The following is a 24,786-nucleotide window of genomic DNA, read 5'->3' as shown; positions in this document are numbered from 1 at the left end:
GTAGTGTGGTTTAGGTTGATCCTGGTAGATGTAGCGTCTAAGGGGAATGTACTGTCTGGTTGATAAATCCAGAAAATTGATGGACATTTCTGATGTAGTTATGTAAATATATTTACTGCATTTTCAAATAACAAAAATACAAAACATATTGATGCCTCATAAATAGATTATATTGTAAAGAAAATATAACTTATTTACAAATCTTTAAAAAGGCAGGGTTCTTAGTTTCGAGAATACAGCAGCTGCATCTTAACAGTTCAATAACCACGAACTGAAGTCATCTTATTCTTAAGGAAGTGATAGAATGCATTTCTAAATACCTAATGCTAATCGAATGCAAGAAAGTCAATTAACTGCCACACCGGGGCTGGTGTAAACCAGACGATCGTATTCCTGACCGACACTTCATTGAGTATGTGATTCAGTTGTTTCAAGCTAAATGCATGTTTTTTCCCCCCTCACTGGATCGTGATGGCATATTCTATGTAATTAGCAGCAGCACTGCAAACACAGGCAATGTGGAGTGATGATAATCAGGGAATGAACACTCATCAAAATCAACACCCAGACAGTGTTAGCCACAGGACAGATGTAGCCCAGGTCACAGCTGGTGCTCTGATAAAGTGGTTCTTGTGCTTTTAGCTGGAAGTTCAATCTTAAGTGGGGAGATGAGAGAAGGTTTGGAAACTACAGCTCTCCTACTTTGGAGCAGATTTTAATCTGCAGTGGTTTGTAATGGCACCACAGGCTCATGCTGATCTCTCGCTGGTACAAATGATGTGCCTCAGCAAGTCTGAACAATAGTGAGGGCAGAATCCAGTTCAGTTCCTCCCGAGTCCTCAACTCCTGTGCAGTGGACTGTTGGAACGGCACTGATATGTGACCTGTGGGAGCCTGACCACATCTCACAGCCCGAAATAGTGAGTGCGATGGATGGGGAAAGGCTGCCACAGAGAAGGAAATCTTAACCTCTGAAAATACAGTGCTTAGCCAATGGGCACATTGAGGCAGGGTTAAATAAAAATAGTTCCTCAGCCCTCAATACTGAACATCTACCAGTGGGTTTGGGCTTGTACCCACTGAGAAACATTTCCCCAACATATAAAAACTAATGAATTAAGATGACAAGAATTCTTTGAGACATTTTGACTAAATGCAGTCAAATAGATCCTTTTTAAGAAAAAACACACTTGTCAACTTGCTTACCATCCTCCACACATACCCAACGAACTGTACCCTGCAACCGCCTCCCTAACAAACTGTGTGAAAGAGTTCCGCTTTGCAAACCCTAAAAAGGAGGGGTTACGTTAAGTTACAAGGCACAAACACGTTAAAAAGTACGGGCATAACATTAATACCACCAGAGTGAAAATCCATCTGGGTCTTTGTTTACCAGCGTTTTATAGTGTTGAGAATTTGCCAAATTGTTGACTTCAGTCTCAACGTTGAAGCCAGTTTCTTGGTTACAGAAAGTCAGCTTCAAAATGAACGCTATATAAGAGTGCCAAAAAGCTAGACACTCTCAAATAATACATTTGTAGAGTAAATCTAGGCCCAGGTGGAATTTTGCCTTCATGGTTTGCCAACATCTCATGGTGCGCTGCTCCTCTTTCTGTCACGGTATTAATGTACTGAACACAGATTAAATTAAAATTAATAAAAATTGAATAAAAAGATAGGTTTTCAAGATGTAAAATAAACATTTTGCTGGCTCACCAATTAGCAATATTTTTCAAAAAATACAAATATACAACTTTCTAAAAAAAGAACCGTCTCAATACACCCGGAATTGGACCATCGACTTGGACAACTTGCCAGCCAGAGAACAGCAAAGAAAGCAAAAACACGGAAAGAAATCTCCACTCGTGGCTTGGAGGAACTTAGAGATGCGATTTTCTACAACGACACGTTTCTCAATACAAAGCTTCGCACAAGTCTTAGAATTCCCTTTCAGAAAGAAAGACTTCTTAAAAGAACACCCTCCTCCCCCACACGGACACTTATTAGAACACTTAAAGCCTGGATGGCACACTCCTCCATCATGAACCCTATTTACATAACTGCTTCAGAGACTTTCTGTTTAGGTTGACTCCATTCCCGAATAATTCAGGGTTCAGATTGTTGACTGGTAGCAAATAAGTCATGTGGGTTTAGTATTGCTCTCGCCCCATCAGAATTAGACGCAGACGAGACTCCTCATCCTTCCTCCTGCAGTCAATGTTACATTCGCTGAATGAAAAGGATTTCTGCTTTGTACACATTTGTTGGTCAGTCAGAATGCTCTCGTCACAGCTCGTCAGTGTCACATAATGTCCCGAGCTGACGAGACGTTTTCAAATTTTTGTTTCACGTATTTTACAGTCTGAAGCAGCGACAGAGTCTCTTATCTGGAGCAGTTTGGCTGCGCATCGATAGCCGAATACTCTGTTGTACCATTCGGGTGTCCGTCCTCTGCAAGAAGTCAGGAAAGGAAAGTTAAAATAAAGTTTGCTCCACGTGATGCTTTCATTTTTCTTTCAAAATATCAGCCCCAGAAACGCTGCACGTTATTAGGAACAGAGGGAAAGGGAGGGTCGGTTAAAAATGTTACACAAAATGATCAAGCTGTCAAATGATTTACGCCTCAAGAGGCTATTGAAACGGAAAGCAATTGACTTGTTTAAAAAAAAATGTTCAAATGCGAAGGAGAAAGGAGTAGGGAAATGGGCAATAAGGTAGAGATCGCTCCAGTGGGGAGGAAGTATTGTACTCAAGTCTGAAATTACTATGAATGTAGATCGTAATGTGCTTTGTGAAAGAGCTGTGAAACATGGTTACAAGGCGATCTAGGGCGGGAGTTAAATATTCCAGGGTTCTCAGTTTACAGGAAAGATAGGCACTGTGGGAAAAGAGGTGGGAAGGGGGTGGCCCCCAAACAGCGATCACAATATAGTATCAATCGAGAAATCAGTGGAGCGTGTAGGAAAGGTAAAGCGATAATAGGGGACGATTTCAATCTCCACATAGATTGGGAAAACCGAATCGGCAAAAGTAGGTCAGAAGAAGAGTTCATTGAGTGTACGAGAGATAACTTTCTGGAGCAACATGCTGAGGAACCGGCCGGGGGACAGGCCATCCTAGACCTTGTTTTGTGTAACGAAACAGGGCTCGTTGGCAGTGTAGGTATTAAGAATCCTCTCGGGCAGAGTGATCACAATACGATTGAATTCTGCATTAAGTTAGAGATGGATATAGTTAAATCCGAGGCAAGAATTCCGAACTTAAATAGGGCTAATTTTGTAGGTATGAGGAAAGATTTAGGTAAAATAGACCGGAGAATAAGATTAAGAGGCAAAAATGTCGACCAACCGTGGCAGATATTTAAGGATGTAGTGCAAAATTCTCTGGTCACATATTTCCTTGTGGAATAAGAGTACCACAGGGAAAGCAATTCATCCGTGGCTAACTGGAGCAGTTAGGGAAAGCATCAAATTAAAAGAAAAAGCTTATAAAACTGCCAAGAAAAGCAGCAAAATCTGAAGATTGGGAGAGTTTTAGAAACCAGCAAAAAACTAAAAAACTCACTAAGAGCGAGAAAAAGGAGTATGAGGGTCAGTTCGCTGGGAACATTAAGTCTGATTGTAAAAGTTTTTACAAATATATTAAAAGGAATAGGCTGGTGAGGGTAAATGTAGGTCCCACTTCAGTCAGAGACGGGAGAAGCTGTGATGGGGGATAAGGACATGGCAGAGACCCTAAATGGGTACTTTGCATCTGTCTTCACCCGAAAAGACACAACAAGTCCACCAACAATAGAGATGCACCAAAGGGATAAGGACAGGGAGCAACTTCGGGAAATTTTAGAGTAGATAGTGGGAGATTGTTTCCCCCGGTTGGAGAAACTAAAACCAGGGGTCACAACTTTAAAATCAGAGGCAGCCCTTTCGCACTGAGTTGAGGAAAAATTTCTTCACTCAAAGGGCGGTGAATATATGGAACTCACTACCCCAAAGGGCTGTTGACGCTCAGTCTTTGAACATATTCAAGACTGAGACAGATTTATTATTGCAAAAGGTATTAAGGGATATGGGGATAAGGCAGCGTCAGGTTATTAGCTGGAGTTAGATTAGAAGATCAGCGGTGGGGCAGGTTCGAAGGGCCGAATGGCCTACTCCTGCTCCTACATGTTATGTTATGATGTTTTGGTCCCATTAATAATAATCCTTGCATTTGATACAGCGCCTTATGGCCTCACCGAGACATCTCAAAGCGCTTCTCAGAACGTAACAGTCCAACTTAAATCAAATTCACGTGATATTTGAAACTGCAACAGGCACAGTTGCGGTCTTGCTAGGAGGAAGCAAGTTTGCTAGGAGTTCTTCCCAGAAAAGAAACCCATCACCAAATAATAAGTCTCCAAACCAACCTACTGAGTTTTCACAGATCTTGCGACACATTTAGAGGAACAGTAGAGGGCAGTTGCCTCACAGCCTGACAGCTCCAGCTTAAAAAAATTCATTAGTTTGGCTGCCATTCTTTGAGCCCTTTCCTCAATTCCTTCTGGTATGTATTTTTTTCTATTTACCTGGTGTCTATTTGACAGATGTGCAAGAGCCTGGATTTTACTAAGCCGGTTGATTCTATTAGATATTGGGATGTAATCACATCCCCTCGTACTCCGAGTGAAGGAGCTTCTGTGTCATTCACAGAGGTGGCAGCTAACACACACATTCGCGATTGAGGATCTGACAGCCAAGTCCTGAGGAAAGAGCAGGAAACATTGAGTAACTAGTTACTTCACCTCTAAAGCAGCACACATTAAATCACTTGCGCAGAAGTTTCACCTTCGTCAAAAAACCCTTTGCACATTTCACCAAGGAGTACCCAGGAAGATGCAACAAATTTAAACGGAGATTATTAGGATCGTCCCGACGTGAAATGTGCAGGATAGACATGAATTTGTTTTGTTATTAACCTGCTCAAAACGTCTACACTCGGGAAAGTAATAGTCGTGGATGCTGGTAACAATAATAATTCTTTGCACTTGATATAGCGCCTTATCACGTTATAATAATAATAATAATAATCCTTGCATTTGATATAGCGCTTTTCACATCGGGAGGACGTCCCAAAGCGCTTCACAGAACACACTGCAAAGTGAATTGACTGTATATTTGTGGGAGAAACGAGGCAGCCAATTGCGTACAGCAGCGTCCCCACAAACAGTCGTGGATTGAGTGACCAAATCATCATCATTATTATTATTATTATTATAATCGAATCCGACATCTTTTTAAGACCATAAGTCAAACAATAGCTCGTTTCACAGAGTGGCACCACTTAGTTTAGTTTTTAACCCCAAACTATGTGACCAAACAATGGATGGGAATGAAGGTCTTTCAGGATGAATTGCATGGTTCAAATTCATTTTCGAATTGAAATACTTGGCACGCTAAAAATAATTTCTTCTCCTTATTCCTCCCCTTCCCTTTTTGTTCTCCCATTGCCCACAACCAAGCACCATTCACTATGGAGAGAGAGAGCGAGCGAGCGTGGGCGAATAGCTCACTGCCCTCTAGCTGCCCAGACCATGGTGAGAGCCACGGTTGTGGAATGTAAGCCATCAAGTGCCGCGCTCTACTCAACTCTACGTCATGAACTTAGGAACCAAGAGGGAAGTATTTCTGGGTGAATGCAACAGGACAACAAATGCATCGTTCAACAAAGTTGGTGGGGTCGGGGTGAAGTTGCAATAGGACAATTACATGACTGAATGCAGTTGGGTGGAGTGGGAGGGAGTGGGAGGGAGTTGCTCAAAAGGAGTGAGTGATTCCGAGAATCCCTTTAAAAACTTCCCAGAGGAGGTAATGGCTTGATGTTTTATTCGCATCGCAGAGGAGCAAGCGTGCGTTATGCTGCTCCCTCTGGCTGACGGCGCTTTGAGCCGGAGAATTACAGAAGGTTATTGATCCGAGTCACAGCGGTTTCACCACTGGTCGCTGCTGAGGGGACGCTGGCTCAGGTGGTAGCGATTAAAATGACTTTAGTCTGATCCTATAAACAGATTAGGTATGTAAATACTACGAGAGGCACCAGTTGTGCATGTGCAAACCACCACATGGCAGAGTTAGAGAAAGCGTTCCTATCCACGACTAATGGCCAAGTCGCTGTGGGGACTAATGGGATTACTAAGTCGGTCAGGATAAAGATCCATCCCGTTTCTCTTACCTTAGAACCACATATTCCCGGGCCGGGTGTGGGGCTGTGCTGCCAATGGCGTAGTGATAGATCTCGGTTTCATCGTCCAAAGTTTCGATGGTCTTTGACTGAAGGAGGTCTTTTTCCCAAAGGTGATGCTCCTTAAGCAAATGCTTGAGGATTTCCTCCGCTGGCACGTCCACTTCGACGCCGACTTTCCACAAGCGTAAGGGATGCCCATCATCAACCTGGAGCCAGGAATCAAAGCAAGTCCATCAGATTTTACAAGACCCATCAGTGCTAAGTAATTCCACTAAAACCTCAGGTTCGTCAAAGTGCGTTAGTATAACAAGGTCACTTGAGAAAAATCAGGCACAGTGTTAGGTTCCTTGGCAGACGAGTTACCTTCTTATAGGCGATCTCCACATGGTCTACATTGGAGCAGGTGACCCAGCCTTTGAATTTCTCCTTTGCCTCCTTGACCAGGTTCTGCATGGAGCTCTCGAGGGCTCTCTTGACATTGACGTACTTCTCGTTGCTGACGAGGCAGCCACTCGATTCAGACTGGAACTCCTGCTGCGCGAGGCAAGAGTTTCGGGCCTGCCGAGCCCAGTCCTCAGGAACCTGGAAGAGGAGACGTGGGTCATTGGCCATTGCGCTCGAGCGCGCGCACACGTGCACACCACACCCGCGCAAAAGTCAATCGCAAGGAACATGGGAGGACGGAAAGCAACAGCAAGGGATGGAAGAGCAACACATGACTTAACTGGACCAATTTCTAAACAAACTTCAGATACAATACAGAAGAACCCCAGAAAAAAAAAATCAGCGCAGAAAAAGGCCTTTTGGCCCAGTATGTTTATACCACTGCCTTTTTTTTGTTACATCAACTGTGTTAACCCCACTCAACCCCCCATCCCACCCTATATCCCGTAATATTTATTTTTCCTTCTCAGGTGCTGATCCATTAATCCACAGGAAGGGGCCAATTTGTTTCGTCGCTGCTGGTGCTAGCCTTGACCTTGCACACTTTGTTTCCATTTAATGTATTTGCTCGTCAAATTTCATAATAGTTGCATTGGCAGTCGCTGATTCTGAAGACTATGTAGCCATTTGGGCTTTAGTCAAAGAAATCTTCACCTGCAAACGTATAGTCACTACACTTCACAGTAAGACGCGGAGAAGCACTCGGAGAGTCTCAATGATATGAAGAACTCATACTCACTATGGCAAGTAAACCCAGAAGGGGAGGGTTATCTATTTGTGAAAATCGCCTGCCATTAGGATTTCCAAGCTGCTAATTGCGTTGGGAGCCATTCCAGAAACAACAAAAACACTGGAGGAGGTTGTTTTCATTGCAAAATTCCCTGCCAGACTGAATGTCTAGCAAAATCATATACATGGATGGAAATGCTTTAGTATAAGTGGGGCACTTTTGGTCATATATGGACAGAAAAATGAACTACACACTGGATAACTCATGTTATATCAACAGGATGAGATTGAACTGTGATTCAACCGTCAGAGGAAACATGAACCCATTGAGAACAGGAAGCAAAGTTACTATTAGAAAGCCCTAGTGGGGGGTGGGGGGGGGGGGGGGGGGAGGTGGAAAGAGCTGATGTAATTAGGAGGTAGAGATCCTCTAACTACATTAGAATCATCTTTCACTGGGGAACAGGTTGGATGTGACAGAAAGACTAGTAAGTCTTCAGTGCTCCCAAACCCTGCTGCACGCAAACCACACTGTAGAAGCCGTTGACCTGGATTTCAGTTTGCATTAAGTGGGCTTCATTATTTGTTAAACAATAAACACTTCAAAATTATGTTATATTGCATGAATGAATAAATGAATGAATGAATATGAGTGAGTGAGTGAGTGAGTGAGTAGTTTGATTTCAATTAAAAAAAAATCAGCTTTCAACAATTCTGCCAAATCGATCAGACAATGAGGAAGCTTGGCTCAGTCGGTAGCACTCTCGCCTCCAAGTCAGAAGTTTGTGGGTTCAAGCCCCACGTTGAGACTTGCAACCCATGTAGTCTATGTGGACACTCTAATACAGTGCTGGGCGTGTGTGCTGCGTTGTTGGAGGTGACATCTTTTGGAGGAGATGTGAAACCTGTCTGTACAGGTGGACGTCAATGGTTGTTTGTGGGACATTGCTGGTCGCAAATTGGCTGCCACGTTCAACGGCAACACGGAAAATTTGCCCCACTTTACAGTGGATTCTTGTGAAGTACTTTGAGACGTCACAGTGTGATGAGGCACTGCATTACGACACGAACGATGCTTAAGAATCGCACTGGAAAGGCAAGGGTTTAGCTCGGTTACCTGGAAGAGGTTGGTGCACTCTGCAATCATGTGAGCCAGGCCTTGAGTAGCAGCCAGATTTTCACTCAGGTCTCTCTGGTCAGGCTTCCCCAGGTTGTACTTCCTTTGGCCCATCCTGCAGAGAAACGAGACGCTAATGAAAAGCTGTGCCCGAGTTGCATTACAGGAGATATTCCAGGAACACTATCTGACAGCATTCCTCTAGCCCAGCAGAGCACATTGGCTATCGGGAGCCGATAAGATGCTTGCCTGAAATGACTTGACTTTGAAGTTTCTAAAGCCAAGCTCGGGAAATAAAAGGGAACCTTTATCCTCAATTAGGAGTTCAAAGCAACCCTTTCTCCAGGGAGATAAAGCACCATTCTCTCTCCCCTCTTGGTGGCTGTACACAACAGTACGCATTACTGAACGGAGACATTAGAGATGTGTTCTCTCAGCGCCCCTGCAATCCAATGCTTATAGTCTACCGCGTGCTTCTGAAAATTGCGTCGCTCTAATCTTGGGCCGACTGAGACCGTGCGACTAGCTGTGTGCCACGACTTCAGCGGGAGATAAATCAATGGATTTAAAACAGCTCGAACGTGGTTTATAAATAGAAAGTGTAAAACTTTCAGAGTGACAGAGCATCCAGACGGGTCTAGTGGCCACACTTCAATGATACTCGACCCATCACCCGGGGCTAAGGTCACAACTTGAATTCCCATCGGTCGCATAAAACACGGCATCTTTCATTGCCAGAAATGACGTGTTTTTCAACCACATGTGGCAGTGAATTGGTTCATAATAGTAATCCTTGAATTTGGTAGCGGGGGGGAGAACAGCGTGCTAATACACACATTTGGGTGGGTGTAGAATTCAGAGCTAAATCTCTTGATGTCTTTGCCCGCTTGCGCACAGCAATGTGTCACTCGTGTGGTCTGAAAACCCACCTGGAGCCAGTGCCCTCCCTTCTCAGAGTGTTGAGGTGAAAGAGCGATGGTGCCAGGCACACGGCCAGGTTGGTGGGAGTCATTTGGTTCTCGTCGACCAAAGCCACTACATCCCCGAGGAAGAAGAGGAGAGTCTGCAGAACCTCGCGATTCTCGTCGGGGAGGAGCAAGATGGCCGCCTGCACGGCAGAAAGCTGCTGATCCTTGGGCAGATCTGTAGAAAAACGGGGGGGTGGGTGGGGGGGGAGAGACACAACATAAATATTATCATCTCTGCAAATGGTGGCGCTTAACACTCCTTCCCTCACGAGCCCGCTGATCAAACAGGCCTTAAAAAGCAAGGCGACTGGTCAGCCTGGAAAGGAACTTACATTGGTAGATGTGAAGGAATGACTCGCAAAGCTTGGTGGTCAACAAGGGTTCAGGCAGGTCTCGGAAGTACTGCTTCACCATATCTGCCACGTCGAACGCCGATTGGCCCTCGTAGCTGACGCTGTCCGGAAAGCTTTCGTTCATTTCTCTCAGGGCTTGGATCCGAGATTTTACCCCAGATTTTCGGAATAGCCCAACCTAGTTGGCAACGAATAATTCGAGAGCAAAAAAAATAATATTACACACAGTTGGCTGGGGCTGCCCATCAGATCTTTTGTGCCACTTATACAAATCAGCTGCTACTAACTGCAACGGATTCAAGGAACAACACGAATCTAAACTTCGGAAAACTCAAGAGGCTTCATCTGGCTTTTTAACCGTAAATGTTACAAATCTACTTGTCGGAAACTACATCAAACGAGGCAGGTGGGAAGGGAAGGAGAACTGGGCGTGAGGTGAAGGAATAGGTTTGCGCAACAAGGTTTGAATGTTTGCCCAGAAATAAGACACCGATTTGCCAATTCAGAGGGTCCCCAGAGTTGGTTGGAGTTAGGACTTGGTGGGGCGGGGGGGGAAATTCAGAGTTTGGGGTGCAGCTTGCTATGGATGGGGTGAAGTTACTTCTGGACCAGGCTAGAAGTGATCTGAAAAGCTTTTGACACAGCCGCTTAGTTGTCCAACTAACGTAACGCAAGAGCATAAGAATTTCTACACGAGGGAAGGCCGAGCTCCATCCAGTTCGCCTTCCACTCTCCTGGCAGTGGCTCGCACGTCATGTCATGTGTGTTCGCACACATACACACAGATATTATTAACAACAGCAACTTGCATTTTGCAATATGCCCAGCTTCGGAGCATGGATATTCACCCAAAGCACGTGAACCAACCTGATCGAGACAGTGGCTCCTGAGGAAATGCAAGGCCTGTAAGATACTCTTGGGGAGAGGGTGTCCTGTTCGCTGTACGTTCAGCAGCAGTGGCAAACCAAACACAACCCGGTCCTTGTAATCAGGAGCCTTTATCTTCCTGATGAACTTGGGAACCGTCCTGAAAGAGAAGCAAAGTCAACCACTGAAGCAGAACACTTTGCGATCAACAGTGTGGATTGAAAACACATGTTGCGTTAGGAACGGGCAATTATTATCAGGGCCCCCTACGTGAGAGGGAACCGGGGCCCAACGTTTCATGAATGAACAACAACAACAACAACAACAAGAAATTCTATTTGTATTGTGCCTTTCATGTCAATCTCAAAAAGGCTCTTCGAAGAAAAACACCCTTGCATTCGTTATTGTGCCTTACAGGCCAGAAGAAAGTCTCTAAGGGCTTTGCGGGATTTACTGTAAAGTGTATAATAATATTATTATTTTATTGAAGTGTAGTGACTGTGCATTTTGGAAGCAAACCTCTACAAGGCAAGAAAACAAACCCTAAGTGACTATTCTACTGTATAAACATGTCAGCTTATCAGCAGCATAGAGCGTTGGATCTCCAGTATTACAGTAGAACGATAAGAACTGAGCCTTAAGCCTATGAGCAGCACAATTACTGAGATTCCAAAAGTTTATTTTAATGATTCTAAGTTACAATACTCGGTCCTTGGTTACCCAACCCAGCGAGTGAATAATTGTGAACTGATTGGAAACTGGCACTGGGTAATGCAAACAAGCAAAAGCAATGAGAAAAATGTAATCTTCAGTCAGATGGCAAGGAACGATTTTTTGGGGGAAAAACAACCCCTTAATACTGGAGAAAAAACAGCTCAATCTGTGAGGTCTTGAGGCACAACGTAAAAGCGTTTGACTTCAAAAGGAAAGCAGACTCTTGCAATCTTTGCATTTTTTTAAAAAAAGACATATTGGGGTCAGTTTCATCTCAATGAGAGCAAACGGTATGGAGGAAGGAAAACGAGTGACCAACACTCATTTAATTGAGGGTTACAGAGAACATAATAATGCCTTACCACGTCGTTGAGACGTCTGAAAGCGACTCATAGAATATACTGTAAAGTGAATTAACTGGATATTTTGTGGGCGAAACTCGGCAGCCAATTGCGCGCAGCAGCGTCCCCACAAACAGTCGTGGATTGAAGTGACCAAATTACTTATTTATTTTTTGAAGGGATTATTACTCCCCGGAAAGCAATCGACTAACAACCGAGTCCCTACTTACTGCACGTTAAACAGAGGAGTGTAGGGGTAAAGGAAACTCAGCCTATGGTGTTGTCTTGCCTGAATCGAACACACGTCCTCTCGCTTGTGAGGCGAGTGCTCTAACCACTAGGAAACAGGACTCCACATGATTAAAATCACTCCCCTTTCAGCTGCAATCGTGTGGATGTCAGTGGAACAAAGATTAAACGACTTGGCTTATTATTCGTTCGTAACCCTCCAAATTGTCATCATCTGGTTTATATATTCGCGATCGCACATGCTCGCTCGCACACACACATGCACACACACACAGTACAAGAGCTTACCAGTTCCAGCCTTGCTTGCTGGAGGGTGAGTATTTGTCCATCAGCGCAGTGAGCTTCAGCAGGGCCAGCTTCTGTAAGAGGTTGAGCTGAGCAGCAGACTGACCGTCAATCTGCAAGCGTAGTTTCTGCGTGGTTATGTTCTGCTCAATGGGCCTGCAACATAAACCACGGGCATCAAATCAAGCTGTCCGGTTCCTGTCATCTAACACTTTCACTTACATTTCTGCCCTGATGAAGGCAAGTGGCCAATAAGAGGATTGAATTCTTATTAATAATCCTTGCATTTGATGTAGTGACCGCATCGCGTCTTTCAGACGTCTTCAAGCGCTTCACAGAATATACTGTAAAGTGAATCGACTACATCTTGGGGACGAAACGCGGCAACTTCATTTCACTTAGGATCTTTGCAAACACCAGAGAGCATTGATCTTCATCTACCAATATCCTCTGGATTCAGACTCTCAGTCCTAAAGGTGAAACGAAAGAGATCCCAACCACTATAAATCACCCAATCCTCTCTAAATCCCAGTCCGCAATTCTGTGGAGAAGCAATTTATGAAATTAATCTGTTTGGGGATTTAGGGAGGAAAGACTTAGGCGGATTATCGAAAGGTTAGGTCGGGAAAGAAATCTCTTCTCAAGTGAGGTGGAATAAGACATGAACAGATTGTGGTCCATCTGCCAATGAGATGTTCATCTATTCCATAGTTGAACGCAACAGTAAATTTAAAATAAAGGTCGTAACAATGCGTGACAAAACATTCGACTTGCATTCGTTGGAGAGAAATAGATTGAGGATTTCCAGTCTCGCTCTGAGAAGCTCGCCAGGGAAATGGCTCCACTTTTTCCAGACTAAACTGCTACTTTGTGGAATATATCGTTCATCCCTGAGAGCTCTGTTGGATCACAGTAATCCCAGTTTGCATTGCTTACTGCAGTGCTGTTTCCCTGGCCACTTGCTACAAGAATATAGAAAGGTAAACGCAGGTAAACACACGCAAGAGTGGAACGAGAATCCTTTCTTGCAAAACGTAGGAATACATATTAAAAATTCACGTGCAAAAAAAGGTGTCCATCCATTTAGTTTACAGTGGAAGGTAACCCATCACAGTAAACGTCACACAAGACAAGAGATGCAGATGAACAAACTGGTTCACAAACTACGCAGCGGGAAGAACAGTACAATTACCTATTCGCGTGTGTTAATGAGGAGCCAACACCAGAATCTCTCTCGTAATGGACGAGCGCCGGGTGCAAAGACTTTTCAGCGTTGTCCAAGTCGTGAGCTGGTGCCCTCTCCTCGAGGTGTTTCTCAATCTGCAGGTGGATTTCCTTGGGAGAGGAAGGGTAAGGGGACGTGGAGTCATTTGCAGAGTCTGACTCGCCTTCGTCAGAGAACTTCTCTGTCCATTTATTGACCAGCCTCTGGAGTCCATTCACGTGCTCCATGACATCGTCCAGCTCCTCGAACACCTCGTCGTCCCCGTTGTTGAGGTGAGCTTCCGCCCCGGGAACGTTGTCGTAAACGCTCATCCGATTGTCCGGCAAGCCGGGGTGTCCCTGCTCCGCGTCGAACTCCTGGACGTTGCTCGCTCTGCTTTGCCTCCCGAACTTGCCCCTCCGGTAACCGTGGAAGCTCCCGGTCCTCCAGTTCACCGTGTTGTCGATGGGCGACAGAATCCGATGGTAAAGTGCTTTAGGGAAGGTGCCAGGTTTGTGGCCCTGCGGGATCTGGAAGATCAGACGCTCGTGCTGGCCTTGCTCGAGGCCGTCGCTCTGTTGACCGACGCCCCTGAAAGAAGACGGAAGGGTCCCGAATTTCTCCAGGTACATTCCACCTCGCTTCCCGTTGAGGGCCTGGCTTCGCGTTCTCAGGACGGGGCTGGGTGTGCTGACGGTGCTGCTGTTTTCCGACTGGCTGCTGCTGCTGCAGGTCTGGGAGGAGGAGCACAGGAGGGGGTTCTGGGCGAAAACGGCCTGATTGATCTCCCTGATGTCCACGCAGTTCAGATTGCGGAGCTTTTCTTCGGAGAATCCCTCCTGCTGCACCGGGGCGCTGATGACCGGCCGGAGCTTCGGCCGAGCCGACCTCTTTAGGCTGGAGCCTCTCAGCCGAAGCCTTTCCATTTTGTTCAGCAGACTCTTCCCCTTTGGTTTGGTGCATTGCTCGGAGGGTCTGTTATCCACGCAGAAGCTCAAAGGCTCACTGGGGGATGGCGGGCCGCTGAAAGAGGAATCGGGGGAAGCAAGCTTGATCGAGGAACATCTCGACGAGCTCCTGCTTGTCTCGAAGTCCATGACTTGGGATTCGGGGTTTTTGAGTGAGCCCAGGCTGTCGCTACCACCGCCGCTACTGCTGCTGTCGATGGACAACACCTCCTGCTTCTCTCCCAGCTCCGCAAACATGTTCTCATCGCTGTCGATGCTCTTCAAGCGCAGGCTGTTGTCGGGCAGCGGGATACTGGGGCAATCTTCCCGGTGGGAAACCTCCAACGTCTCCAGGCGAGACCATCTTCTGCTCTCTCTCTGAAACGTCCACTTGTTGCTGATGGCGCAAGGCTCTTCGTCCTCAAAGTCATCGCTCTGATGGCCGGGGAGAAAGGGAGACAAGAATTGACACTCAACACCTACAAGGAAAATCCCACCATATTGGGAGTAAATTGTGGTAATTTGGCCACCAGTGAGCAACATAGTTGTAGCAATTCAGTAGCCATATTCTAAAATCTCTTTCCTCTCTCGTCCCCAAAGTGATTTAGTTGGTTCAGGATTTGCAAAAATGTTCTCCTCTTTATTTACTGTCGCCCATACAGAAACCTCCAGATATAACACACAGACGCACACACATTATGCCCTGGATAGAAGAGCCACACATTCAGGCCAGATCTCTACTAGTAGAGACACTCTACATGAAGTACAAGAAATCCGATACACATTTGTCTTCCAATGTTCTCTCCCCTGAAAAGCCTCACTCAAGATTACTCAGACTACTTGGGGGGATCAATGATGGTTAAGTCATGGAATAGGACACGTCAGTGAAATGGATTTTGGGGCGGTTTAATCTCTCGTTGAACGTCCAGGCCACTTAACGCAGTCAGAAACATTTTACAAACAATTTAAGTTTTTTTTAAAAATCATATATTTCAATTAAAATCAGGGTGGGGGAGAAGCATAAGACAAACGTACCTTTCTCCTCTCATGACCAATTTCCAGTCTCATTGCGGAACATTTGTTCAGAGTTTTTAAGCGCCTGAAAAAGAACGTTTGTGAAGGTTACGGAAACGTGACCACATTTCTTTCCATAAAACAGTGCTCAACAAATGGGCTCATTTCGCACAGGTTGGAAAAGAGCTCAACCTCTGTGAAGTACTGTAGCTCAGTGGTTAGAGCACTCGTCTTGCAAGCGAGAGACCTGGGTTCGATTCCCGGCAGGGCGTATAACGTTGGGCAAGTTTCTTTACTCCACACGCTTCTGTTTACCTAGCAGTAAGTAGGAACCCGGTTGTTAGTCAATTGGCAGATCGCTTTTCCTGGGGTAATAGTTACCTNAAAAAAATTGTTCCCTCAATCCATGACTGTTTGAGAGATGCTGCTGTGCGCAATTGGCTGCCGCGTTTCGCCCACAAAGTATACAATCGATTCACTTTACAGTATATTCCATGAAGCACTTTGGGACGTCTCGAAGACGTGATAAGGGGCTATGTCAAATGCAAGGATTGTTATTATGACAAATGGAAAATTGAGCTCACTTTGAGGGGGTGGGGTACAGATCTCACAGCCGTAAATCCTGGGTCCTATCAGGGTTCTGCACTACCGACAGCAGAGGATTGCAAAATGCTGTTATCAATGGTTTGACTCCTCTCCAAGGGAAAGGCTATTGTCACTGAGCTCCAGTTTATGATGCTTGGCTCGATAAGCGCATTGCTGCAACTTGAATTATCTCAGCAGGCATCATCCGTAGAGTCTTAGATAATCCGAGAAATCCAAATAAACCAAGAAGGAACATCCAAATCTGTCTTTACACAAGAGTAATGATCCTTGCAGTTATGGCCTTTGCTCTTGGGTAAGGGTCAAGAGTTTATGAAGGACCTGGCATTGATTGACGGATCTTCTTTTAACAACTGCTGGGTTGAAATTTTACACAGCGCTAATTTCATTAAGAACCTATTTCTAATTGAAAGCTAGTGAGAAGCAATCGGACATTTTGCTGGCCGGCCTTCCCCCCCACACCCGAACCTTACGATTTTGCTGATTGGGATTCAATACTAGAATCACAGGAGAAGAGTGGGACAGTAGCTCAGCTGCCTTGGGTCGTACACATGGTGAATGGAGACTAGATCGTACCTGCAGAGAGACTCGATAGCATCTCGGTCCAAAAACTCGTGATCATTTTTGACAAGCTCAATATCAACAGGAAACTGGGAGTCTGCAGAGGAACGCAGTGGGAGACAGCAATTAGACTTCTGACGCTACCTACATGGAGGTCTAACAGCAGAAATGGGCTTCGGCGTCTTTTTATGCATAATCCAGAGTTACAGCTCATCAGAAACACAGTAATTCCAGAGTGCAATTACTGCAACGTCTGTGGAAGATGCAAAGTGTGTGTGTGTGTGGGGGGGGCGGGGGAAGGCTCTTTCTGCCCCAACCCTCTCTCCACAAATAATTTTGTGGGGCGGGGGAGAGAAGAGTGAGGGAGGATGATTTAAATATGGAGGTGGGGACTTGTCTGCACCTTCTAATATCCAATTAGAAAGTGATGGGCAAAGATCTTGGAGCAAGTCATCTGTGCCGCATTTTGTTAAAATAAGCTAATGGAGACCCTAAGAACTGGATAAAAGGGTGGAAGTCTGCCTACAAAAATACACAGTCACTACACCTTACAGTATATCCATGTTAAATAGAATGGTGGAGGCAGAGTCCATTGTAGGAATCAAGAAGGCAGAGACAGGTATATAAGGGAGAGGGTTTGAAGGGGTAATAGGAATGGGGAGAGGCACTGGGATTGAATTGAATTAATCACAGAGACTAATGGGCCCAATGGCCTCTTTCTGCGCTGTAGATTTCTATCGACAAACTTTTAGTAGTTGAGTTTTGGACAACATTTATTTGAGCACCCAAAAAGTGAATTGCCACTATTATATCTCAAGCCTCATACAAATTCTAACTAGATTGTAGCAAAAGAAATTCATTTACAACCCCCACCCCATCCCTACATAATGGTGTGTGTTGTTTAGTCCAGACAAAACTCAAACTATATTACTGAGTAATCTGAAGGAAATGCCAGAAGATTTTAATCTGACAAACACAGCCAACACAAACAAAGGCAGATACCTTCAAATAGCTGGGCGTATTGTGGGAATCCTGCTGCTCGCAACCATTCGCAGGCGTCCTTTGCTTCAATTTCTGCGGGCAGGGGAGAGAAAGCAAAAAGTTAAGAGACAAAAGTTGACGTTCGTTCCACATCATAGGAATTCACAGCGCAGGAGGAGGCCATTCGGCCCATTGCATCTGCACCAACTCTCAGAGCCAGGTGTTTGTTCAGTTCCCATACTATCCCCAAGTCCCTTCAAGCCTCTGTCTTTCACATACCCGTCTACTACACCATATGCCAACGTGTTATTACACTGAATGGATTTCAGCCACAAAGATGATGACGAAACTCAAACAGAATGCAACAGCAACTTACATTTGGGAGGATGTCTCAAGGGACTGGACAGTTAGGGATTTGGACCCGAGCTGGGAGGTGGGATAAGTCGGGGTAGGATGGTAAACCTTGCTCCCTGTGCATTGAATTCTGCAGGCATGAAGCAGGGTACCATCATATAATTGTCAAGCAGAGACTTGATGGGCCAAATGACTTGCCAAACATTTCCATGCAATGACCCATTAACCGAACAGGCTTTGCAATACAATGTGACCCATTTCAATACCGGATTCCCATTCCTCCCGCTTTCGGTGGGCGACTCCGGTGATGGAAACCAAACAAGTCTCTGGCATTTGGGATCGCTGAATCGTAAAGTTATTTTCAATCTCGTCTCAGTGTACTTTGACCAATTTTCTCGGTGCAATGAGAGCGAGAGTTGCAAACAGCCACGACCCACTCTACTCTTCTAGAAAACAAGTCAAATTAGCACCTTTGTTGTAAGCGAATGTGTGAAGATTTATGCACGAACGACAGATGCTTTTTAAGACTCCCAACCGTCTCCCCCCACTCTCTTTCCCCAAATGACTACTCGTTGCTAGGAACCTCGAAGATTCCCTTCTGAGCCACGTGGAACCACAAGAGCACTCAACTCTAGGCAGCAGATGGCATCTATTTAGTGCATTCTTTTATGCCAATTTAAAGAAAAAATAGCTTGTGTTGAAATATGCAGTGCTCGGCAGAAACAGTTGGGGCTACAATTTTTTTCCGTAAGTACATGATTTAAAGGAGCATTACAATGTAAAGGAGACACTGCAAGTCAGAACAATTTAGACTTCGCAGTCATCTGTGTGCTTGACAAATGTAAATTGTAATTGTCCCACTCGTTCTGAGGTTTACTGCCCGCACAGTCACCTAGCAGCGAAAGCTTGGTCTAAGCCTGTGCTGAACTTGGTAGACCATGTTTAGCACTCATGGTAAGCTCTCCGAGACACTGCCCCGTGGGAAGGGTGTTACATAAATGCAAGTTGTTGTTTTTGTGGTAGATCGAACAGCATCAAGTCATGATCGCGTCAACTGCTCTGTAACAACACGCGCAAGTTAGCCGGCTACGTTAAGGCAAACGTACTGTACTGTGATGGAGTCCCTGCATTACACAAACTACATTCTGGGTATATACACACACAAACATTCTGTAGCACTGGCAACTCGAGAGCCAGAGCATCACGGAGCAACAACCAGAGTGCTTTGCTGTGTTGAGTTAATATTTCCAGCTCAGTATCTGAATTCCAATGAACCACCCAAGATTTCTCCATTGACGCAAGCCCCAGGAAACACTCAAAGCCCAAGGCAGGAGAGGCACCTGGTGTTGAGCAGAGAAAATATCCTCATGGGTTTGCAAACCAAGTGCAGGAAATTCAGTGCCGGTCGAAAAGGATGTTTTTTAAAGCTCCTTGTTTTTTGGACAATCTGTCTCCTCCCAAAACTAATCAGGAAACACAGGAGCCTTTTGAAAACTTGGCAGTGGTGACAGTGCATTGCCTGGAGTACGTGCAGATCTGAATCAGCCCTTATCCAGCATCTCCTGGAGCCTTAGATTGCTTGATTGAGCAGAGTCGAATCCAAAACACAGTAGCTTACCACACACATAAGCATCAGCGAGCTGCCAGACAGTCTCAGTGCAATGACCCCCCTGGCTGTGGACTCTTTACATTTTTACAGAGTATTTCACAGTCACATACAATAGAGTATAGGAGGAGGAGGACAAGGGCACCCAAGTCCCAATTACAATGTACTGACGGCCTCTCCGCCCCCACTCTCTGGAACTCCAGCCCACATCTCCTCTGCCTCGCCCTCTCCCTTGCATCCTTCGAGGCCAGTCCCAAGACCCTGCTCTTCACCCGTGTCTTTGGTCACCCTCCTACCCCCACCCTCCCCGTCCTCCACACCTCCCGATCTCAACCGCCAGCTCGGGTACGGATCCCTGACCGTCCAGCACCTTGGGATGTCCTCCTGACATGAAAGGCGCTGTACAAATACAGCAGGAGTCGGTGGGAATACTCAGCAGGTCAGGCAGCATCTGTGGAGAAAGGAAAGTGAATCAATGTTTCAGGTCTGCGACGTTCTGACGAAGGTTTCGTGGACCTGAAACATTGACTCCTTTCTCCATAGATGCTGCCTGACCTGCTGAGTGTCCCCAGCGACTTCTGTTTTTGTTTGCTATACAAATATAGTTTGTTGTTGTTGTTCAACAGGGAACTGGGGTTGGAGCAACAAGAAGCATTTATATAGCGCTTCTCATGCAGGGTAGCGTCCTGGAGTTCTCGACAGTGGCAGAGCACATCACCGAGCCTGGGTAGGTGGGGAGGTGACCATATGATCAGTAAACAGAGCACAGGCCAGAAACCATCAACTCTACCCCTAATCGCAATCCCCAGGGAAGTACAGTATTAATTTCCCCCTCTCCCACACTCCAACACCAGCTAGATCTTTCCATCTCCCCATCAGACATCCTAGTCACTGAATAAATGGCCTCCACGCCTTATAAAAGTGGACAGACATCCTCTCTCGTTGGATGCTCTTACTCTGATGGGTAAGACCATTTTTCTCTCTTAAAAAGATCCTCAAGCTTAGATTTGTGCGACGTTGTGTGTAACTGGGTATTTGCGTTCATTAAAGGTCGACCGAACAGCTACAAACTTCTTCCATTGTAGGTGAAGTATGGTCCTCTGCCTCACCCAGGTTGGATACAACACGGGTCAAATGGTAGAGAATGTTCCTCAACTTTGTGCCTGAACTCCACCCAGAGGACATTTTATGTGGGACTTGTAGCTACAGCCCAGAGAAGTTCATCCTGTCAGTGTTAAAAGGAAACGGAAACTACATAGAATTACATAGATTTATATTGTTTGTGGGACGCTGCTGTGCGTAATTGGCTGCCACATTTCGCCCACAAAATATACAGTCACCACACTTTACAGTATATTCTGTGAAGCGCTTTGAGACGTCTAGAAGATGTGATAAGGCGCTGTATCAAATGCAAGGATTAATGTTATAGAACATCTTACTTTTCACCAGTAATACCAACTCCATGTCCCATCTTAGCTCTGTGCGCAGTTCCGAAACAAGATTACCATAGCATAGAATCGTAGAATTGTACAGCACAGAAGGAGGCCATTCGGCCCATCGTGTCTGTGGCGGCTCTTTGAAAAGAGCTATCCAATTCAATCCCACTCGCCCGCTCTCTCCCCATAGCCCTGCAAACTTGTCCTCCCCAAGTGACACAACCAGTTGATGCATGTAAAATCAACTACATTGGGTTGGCGTATGGGCTTGTGCTCTGAACTCATTCATGGAGAAATTGGAGAGAGAGAGAAAAATAATCAAACCAGACATAGGGAAATACACGCATTAAAAAAAAACCTCCAATGTCATGAAAACCAGCCCAAATTGTTCTTGATCAATAATTCTTCTCGTTAGGATTTATATTCCCCTCACTGTAATGAAGAATTTTCTGCGATGCAAGAAAAGAACTTGTTGGACGTCAAGAGAGATTTGACTGGAGCTCAGTCAGAACACTCATTAGGAGTGGTGATGTTTACAAAGCGTAAAGCATTTTCTGGTGTTCCAATGTTAAGACGGTTATCAAAATAGATTGAATGCTCAACACTATTAGGAATTTTGAACTCTATTTCTGGAAGATTCAGTTGTTGATTCCTGATTGATTTGGATGAAATGCTCATACTGATTAGCGAATATATATCATATAAAGTATATTTTACCTACAAAATATACAGTCAATTCACTTTAGAGTATATTCTGTGAAGCGCTTTGAGACTTCTCAATGACGGATAAGGCGCTATATCAAATTTACCGATTATTTTAGCATATAAGCAGGTTACATATGATCAAACTTGTCCTCCTTTTCAGACCACCATTATTCCTCCTCAATTTAACAGAACAAAAAACGTTCCAATCCACCGGGTCCCCTAAATCGCAAGCCACATTCCCTGGCCGAAAGATAAGAGCCTTGCTTTTATGCTTCACCTCAACCTGAGTATTAATCGTTAAGCAGTATCTGGAGGGGAATTTATCTTCCCGTTTCCTCACACCCATCCCTCCACAGAACAGAGGAAATTTGCTTAGCTCTCATTTTTCATCATAGCAGGAAGTAGCATGTTTAGCATTCCATGCCACAAACTCATCCTACCATGTAATACTTCTGAACATCAAAATAATGGATTACATCACTTGGCCTGCCATGGGTAAGATACCAATGTCTGGCTCCATCACCAGTTATCACTTGTGAAGAGATCTCATTGAGGAAACAAAATAGTCACAGAATGCTTATCGCAACAAGTTACATTCATTCCTATGGCTCTGCCTATTGCATAACTCACACATGGAGTTTCTATGCTCAAGAATGTTTTTTTTCCCCCCTTTCTCCTTTGAATTACTGATTCACTGCACAATCTGGAACTTTCTGTGCAAAAGTGTGACTCAGGCAGCTGGACAGAACAGTTATCAGTAGTGTTGTAGCGGGGGTTGGGGCAGGACATCAGGCGGACACAAGCACACCCTTTGTTTAATGAGATAACACGGCTGGTTTCTGCCAAGGGCACACAACCCAACATTTCAATCTGCTCTCTCTTTTCTCTTAGCTTCGCTCACACAATGATGATTTGGTGCCTGTCGCTACCTGTATGGGATTGGTGTCCTCTCCTAGCCCAAACTGTGATCGCAAGATATTGTGGGGCAATTGGCCAACTAAATGACACCTCAGAAGCTTGGGCAGCATCTTAGAGTGCAAATACGGTCAATCCCTCCACCTGTCCCCCTCCTTCCCCACTTCAAGGCTACTTGTGCCTAAGCCCCGTCACAAACTCTGGATGGATGTTAAAGATTCTATGGCTCCATTTGGAAAGAGAAGGGAGTTTCTCTCCGTGTCCTGGCCAAAAATCACTTCTATTAGCTTCATGGCTGTTTACGAGACATTGCTGTAGACGAATTGGCTGTCGCATTTGTCTACAGAAAAACAGTTACTTCACTTAACAGTACATCTTATACAGCAACCGGAGACGTCCTCCGGATGTGAAAGGCGCTACATCAAGAGCAAGTGTTATCTGCCAGAGAAGCTCACAGAATCAGTAAATGCAGGAAAACATCGAAGAGGAACGTAAGCTTTGTACAATTCAAAGGATTTCAAGCGCTTAAAAATGTTTCTGAAAAGCTGCATAACATCCAGCGGTCGTTAGATGATCGCTGTGATATCACCTGCCTTTTCCACGCATTTCTGACAAGTTTCATAGTTACTGAAACACCGCAAAGGATTTTTTAGAGAGTACAGATATGCTTGCGTTTTAAGAAAAATAATATACGCGTTAAAAAATAAAATCAGAATACTTCGCTCACATATCCGATCAGCAACTCAGTTAAACCTTTTCGTAAGCCAGGACTTAGCGGTATTATTCCATCGTATACATTGAGTCGGAACACAGAAATAACCAACTGATTCAAGGCAATGCTGTATATTACTTACGTTTTATCATCATCTTGGCTGTGGGGCATTCGGACCGAACGCAAGATTTTTCTTGTGGGGCAGAGAGGATCTCGTTCAGTGAATTAAATCAAATTCTCGCCCCTTCCCCAAAATGAGTGGGAGAGATCGCTCGGCACCAATGGTCCATTCAGCTACGAGTTCAGGAACCTGTCTGTGAAGGGCGCCTGCTTTCAGTTTAAATTGCTCAAGAGTGAGGGATTTTTTTTTGCTTCCTTAGAAAATCATGACTTCACCGAGATCAGCAGGCTCCTCCCGACCGACAGCTGCTTTGCGACTCAAAAACCCTGGGAGCAAATGGGACGGGTCGTTCGGTTTGTGAGTCAGTATTAATGAGCTGTCAGAGCCAAACACGCACTCCCACTATTCCTGGCTGATGCCAGTCAAAGCAAACACTAAAAGCCAAGGCCAATACAGGACCTCAAACTGAACAACTACAAATTCCTCCCTCTCGTTTAGGCAGCATTAGAAAAAGTAAACTTTTAAACTCAGAAATGCTGTGCCTCCGCCACTACTACAGCGAGGGCTTCTAGATTGCGGTTTGAAGCGCAAGCTGGGATTTTAATTCGATAATGTCCTTTAGAAAGGTGGATTGAAGTCAGAAGGTTGTCATTAATAATAACCCTTGCGTATGATACAGCACCTCCCACGTTCATGGTCGGGGAGAAGGGTGGGGGGGTGTGGCCGGTGGAAAATATCTCAAAACTCTTCACAGTCTTTACTTTCAAGCGTAGCAACTATTTTGTAGGTAAACGCAGAAGCCAATTTGCACACAGTACTGCGGACAAGGTCACGTCATGTGAAATCTCAGGGGAAAAGAAACTCCATCACTAACTTTTTTAAAGAGCAGCTGTAGTCTGCGAAATACATCTCAATGAAAAGGACAGACTAGGAACTCCAGAGATGCGCTATTTTACAGTGAAATCTGTTCGAGAGGGGTTTGCAGGAAAACGTCGTTGGGTTGGGAGGAAAAAACAAGTCGATTCGAGTACAAACGCGACGAGATAAAATAACATGGTCAGAGTTTGTTGAAGAAATGGGAAAGGAGGTGGACATACTTACTAAATGAAGAAAAGATTACATCAGATGTCCAATTGCGCTTGAATCAAGTCAGGAATTAAGAAAGCCTAATGCAAACAAGAGGTGGAACCGCACAGCCGATAATCTCGGACTAACCTCCAAGTTATCAATCACCGAGTTCCTCACAATCTTTCACGGCCAAGAACTCGCCTGAAAGCGTCCCTCAAACGGGTCGAGGATAAAAAGCAGCGACTGGGAAAAAAAGAAGGCGTTTTAAAATTA

At 45.1% G+C, this 24,786-nt stretch overlaps 1 protein-coding gene across 3 annotated transcripts in view; it reads right to left on the bottom strand.

Moving 5' to 3' along the window:
- Nucleotides 1-93: 93 nt before the first annotated feature.
- The window catches only part of LOC103184148 (rho GTPase-activating protein 7-like), a 62,095-nt gene continuing 37,402 nt past the window's right edge, over nt 94-24,786 (bottom strand). For 2 of the 3 annotated variants that reach the window (XM_042339915.1, XM_042339914.1), the window contains 13 exons: nt 17,618-17,689; nt 16,631-16,712; nt 15,473-15,536; nt 13,479-14,872; nt 12,290-12,442; nt 10,698-10,857; nt 9,810-10,008; nt 9,439-9,652; nt 8,510-8,624; nt 6,583-6,801; nt 6,208-6,425; nt 4,565-4,738; nt 94-2,451 (listed from right to left, as the gene is read on the bottom strand). In XM_042339915.1, coding sequence (XP_042195849.1) covers nt 2,334-2,451; nt 4,565-4,738; nt 6,208-6,425; nt 6,583-6,801; nt 8,510-8,624; nt 9,439-9,652; nt 9,810-10,008; nt 10,698-10,857; nt 12,290-12,442; nt 13,479-14,872; nt 15,473-15,536; nt 16,631-16,712; nt 17,618-17,689 — 3,182 coding nt within the window. In that variant the 3' untranslated portion in view covers nt 94-2,333. Of the gene's footprint in view, nt 2,452-4,564; nt 4,739-6,207; nt 6,426-6,582; nt 6,802-8,509; nt 8,625-9,438; nt 9,653-9,809; nt 10,009-10,697; nt 10,858-12,289; nt 12,443-13,478; nt 14,873-15,472; nt 15,537-16,630; nt 16,713-17,617; nt 17,690-23,466; nt 23,768-24,786 lie in introns of those variants that run through there. The other variant, XM_007902018.2, reaches the window with a different exon arrangement.

Source organism: Callorhinchus milii, unplaced genomic scaffold, assembly GCF_018977255.1.
Source record: "Callorhinchus milii isolate IMCB2004 unplaced genomic scaffold, IMCB_Cmil_1.0 Scaffold13, whole genome shotgun sequence".
Lineage (NCBI taxonomy): Eukaryota > Metazoa > Chordata > Chondrichthyes > Chimaeriformes > Callorhinchidae > Callorhinchus > Callorhinchus milii.
The sequence above is the reverse complement of the archived record's forward strand: the minus strand, read 5'-3'. Positions and strand labels throughout refer to the sequence as shown.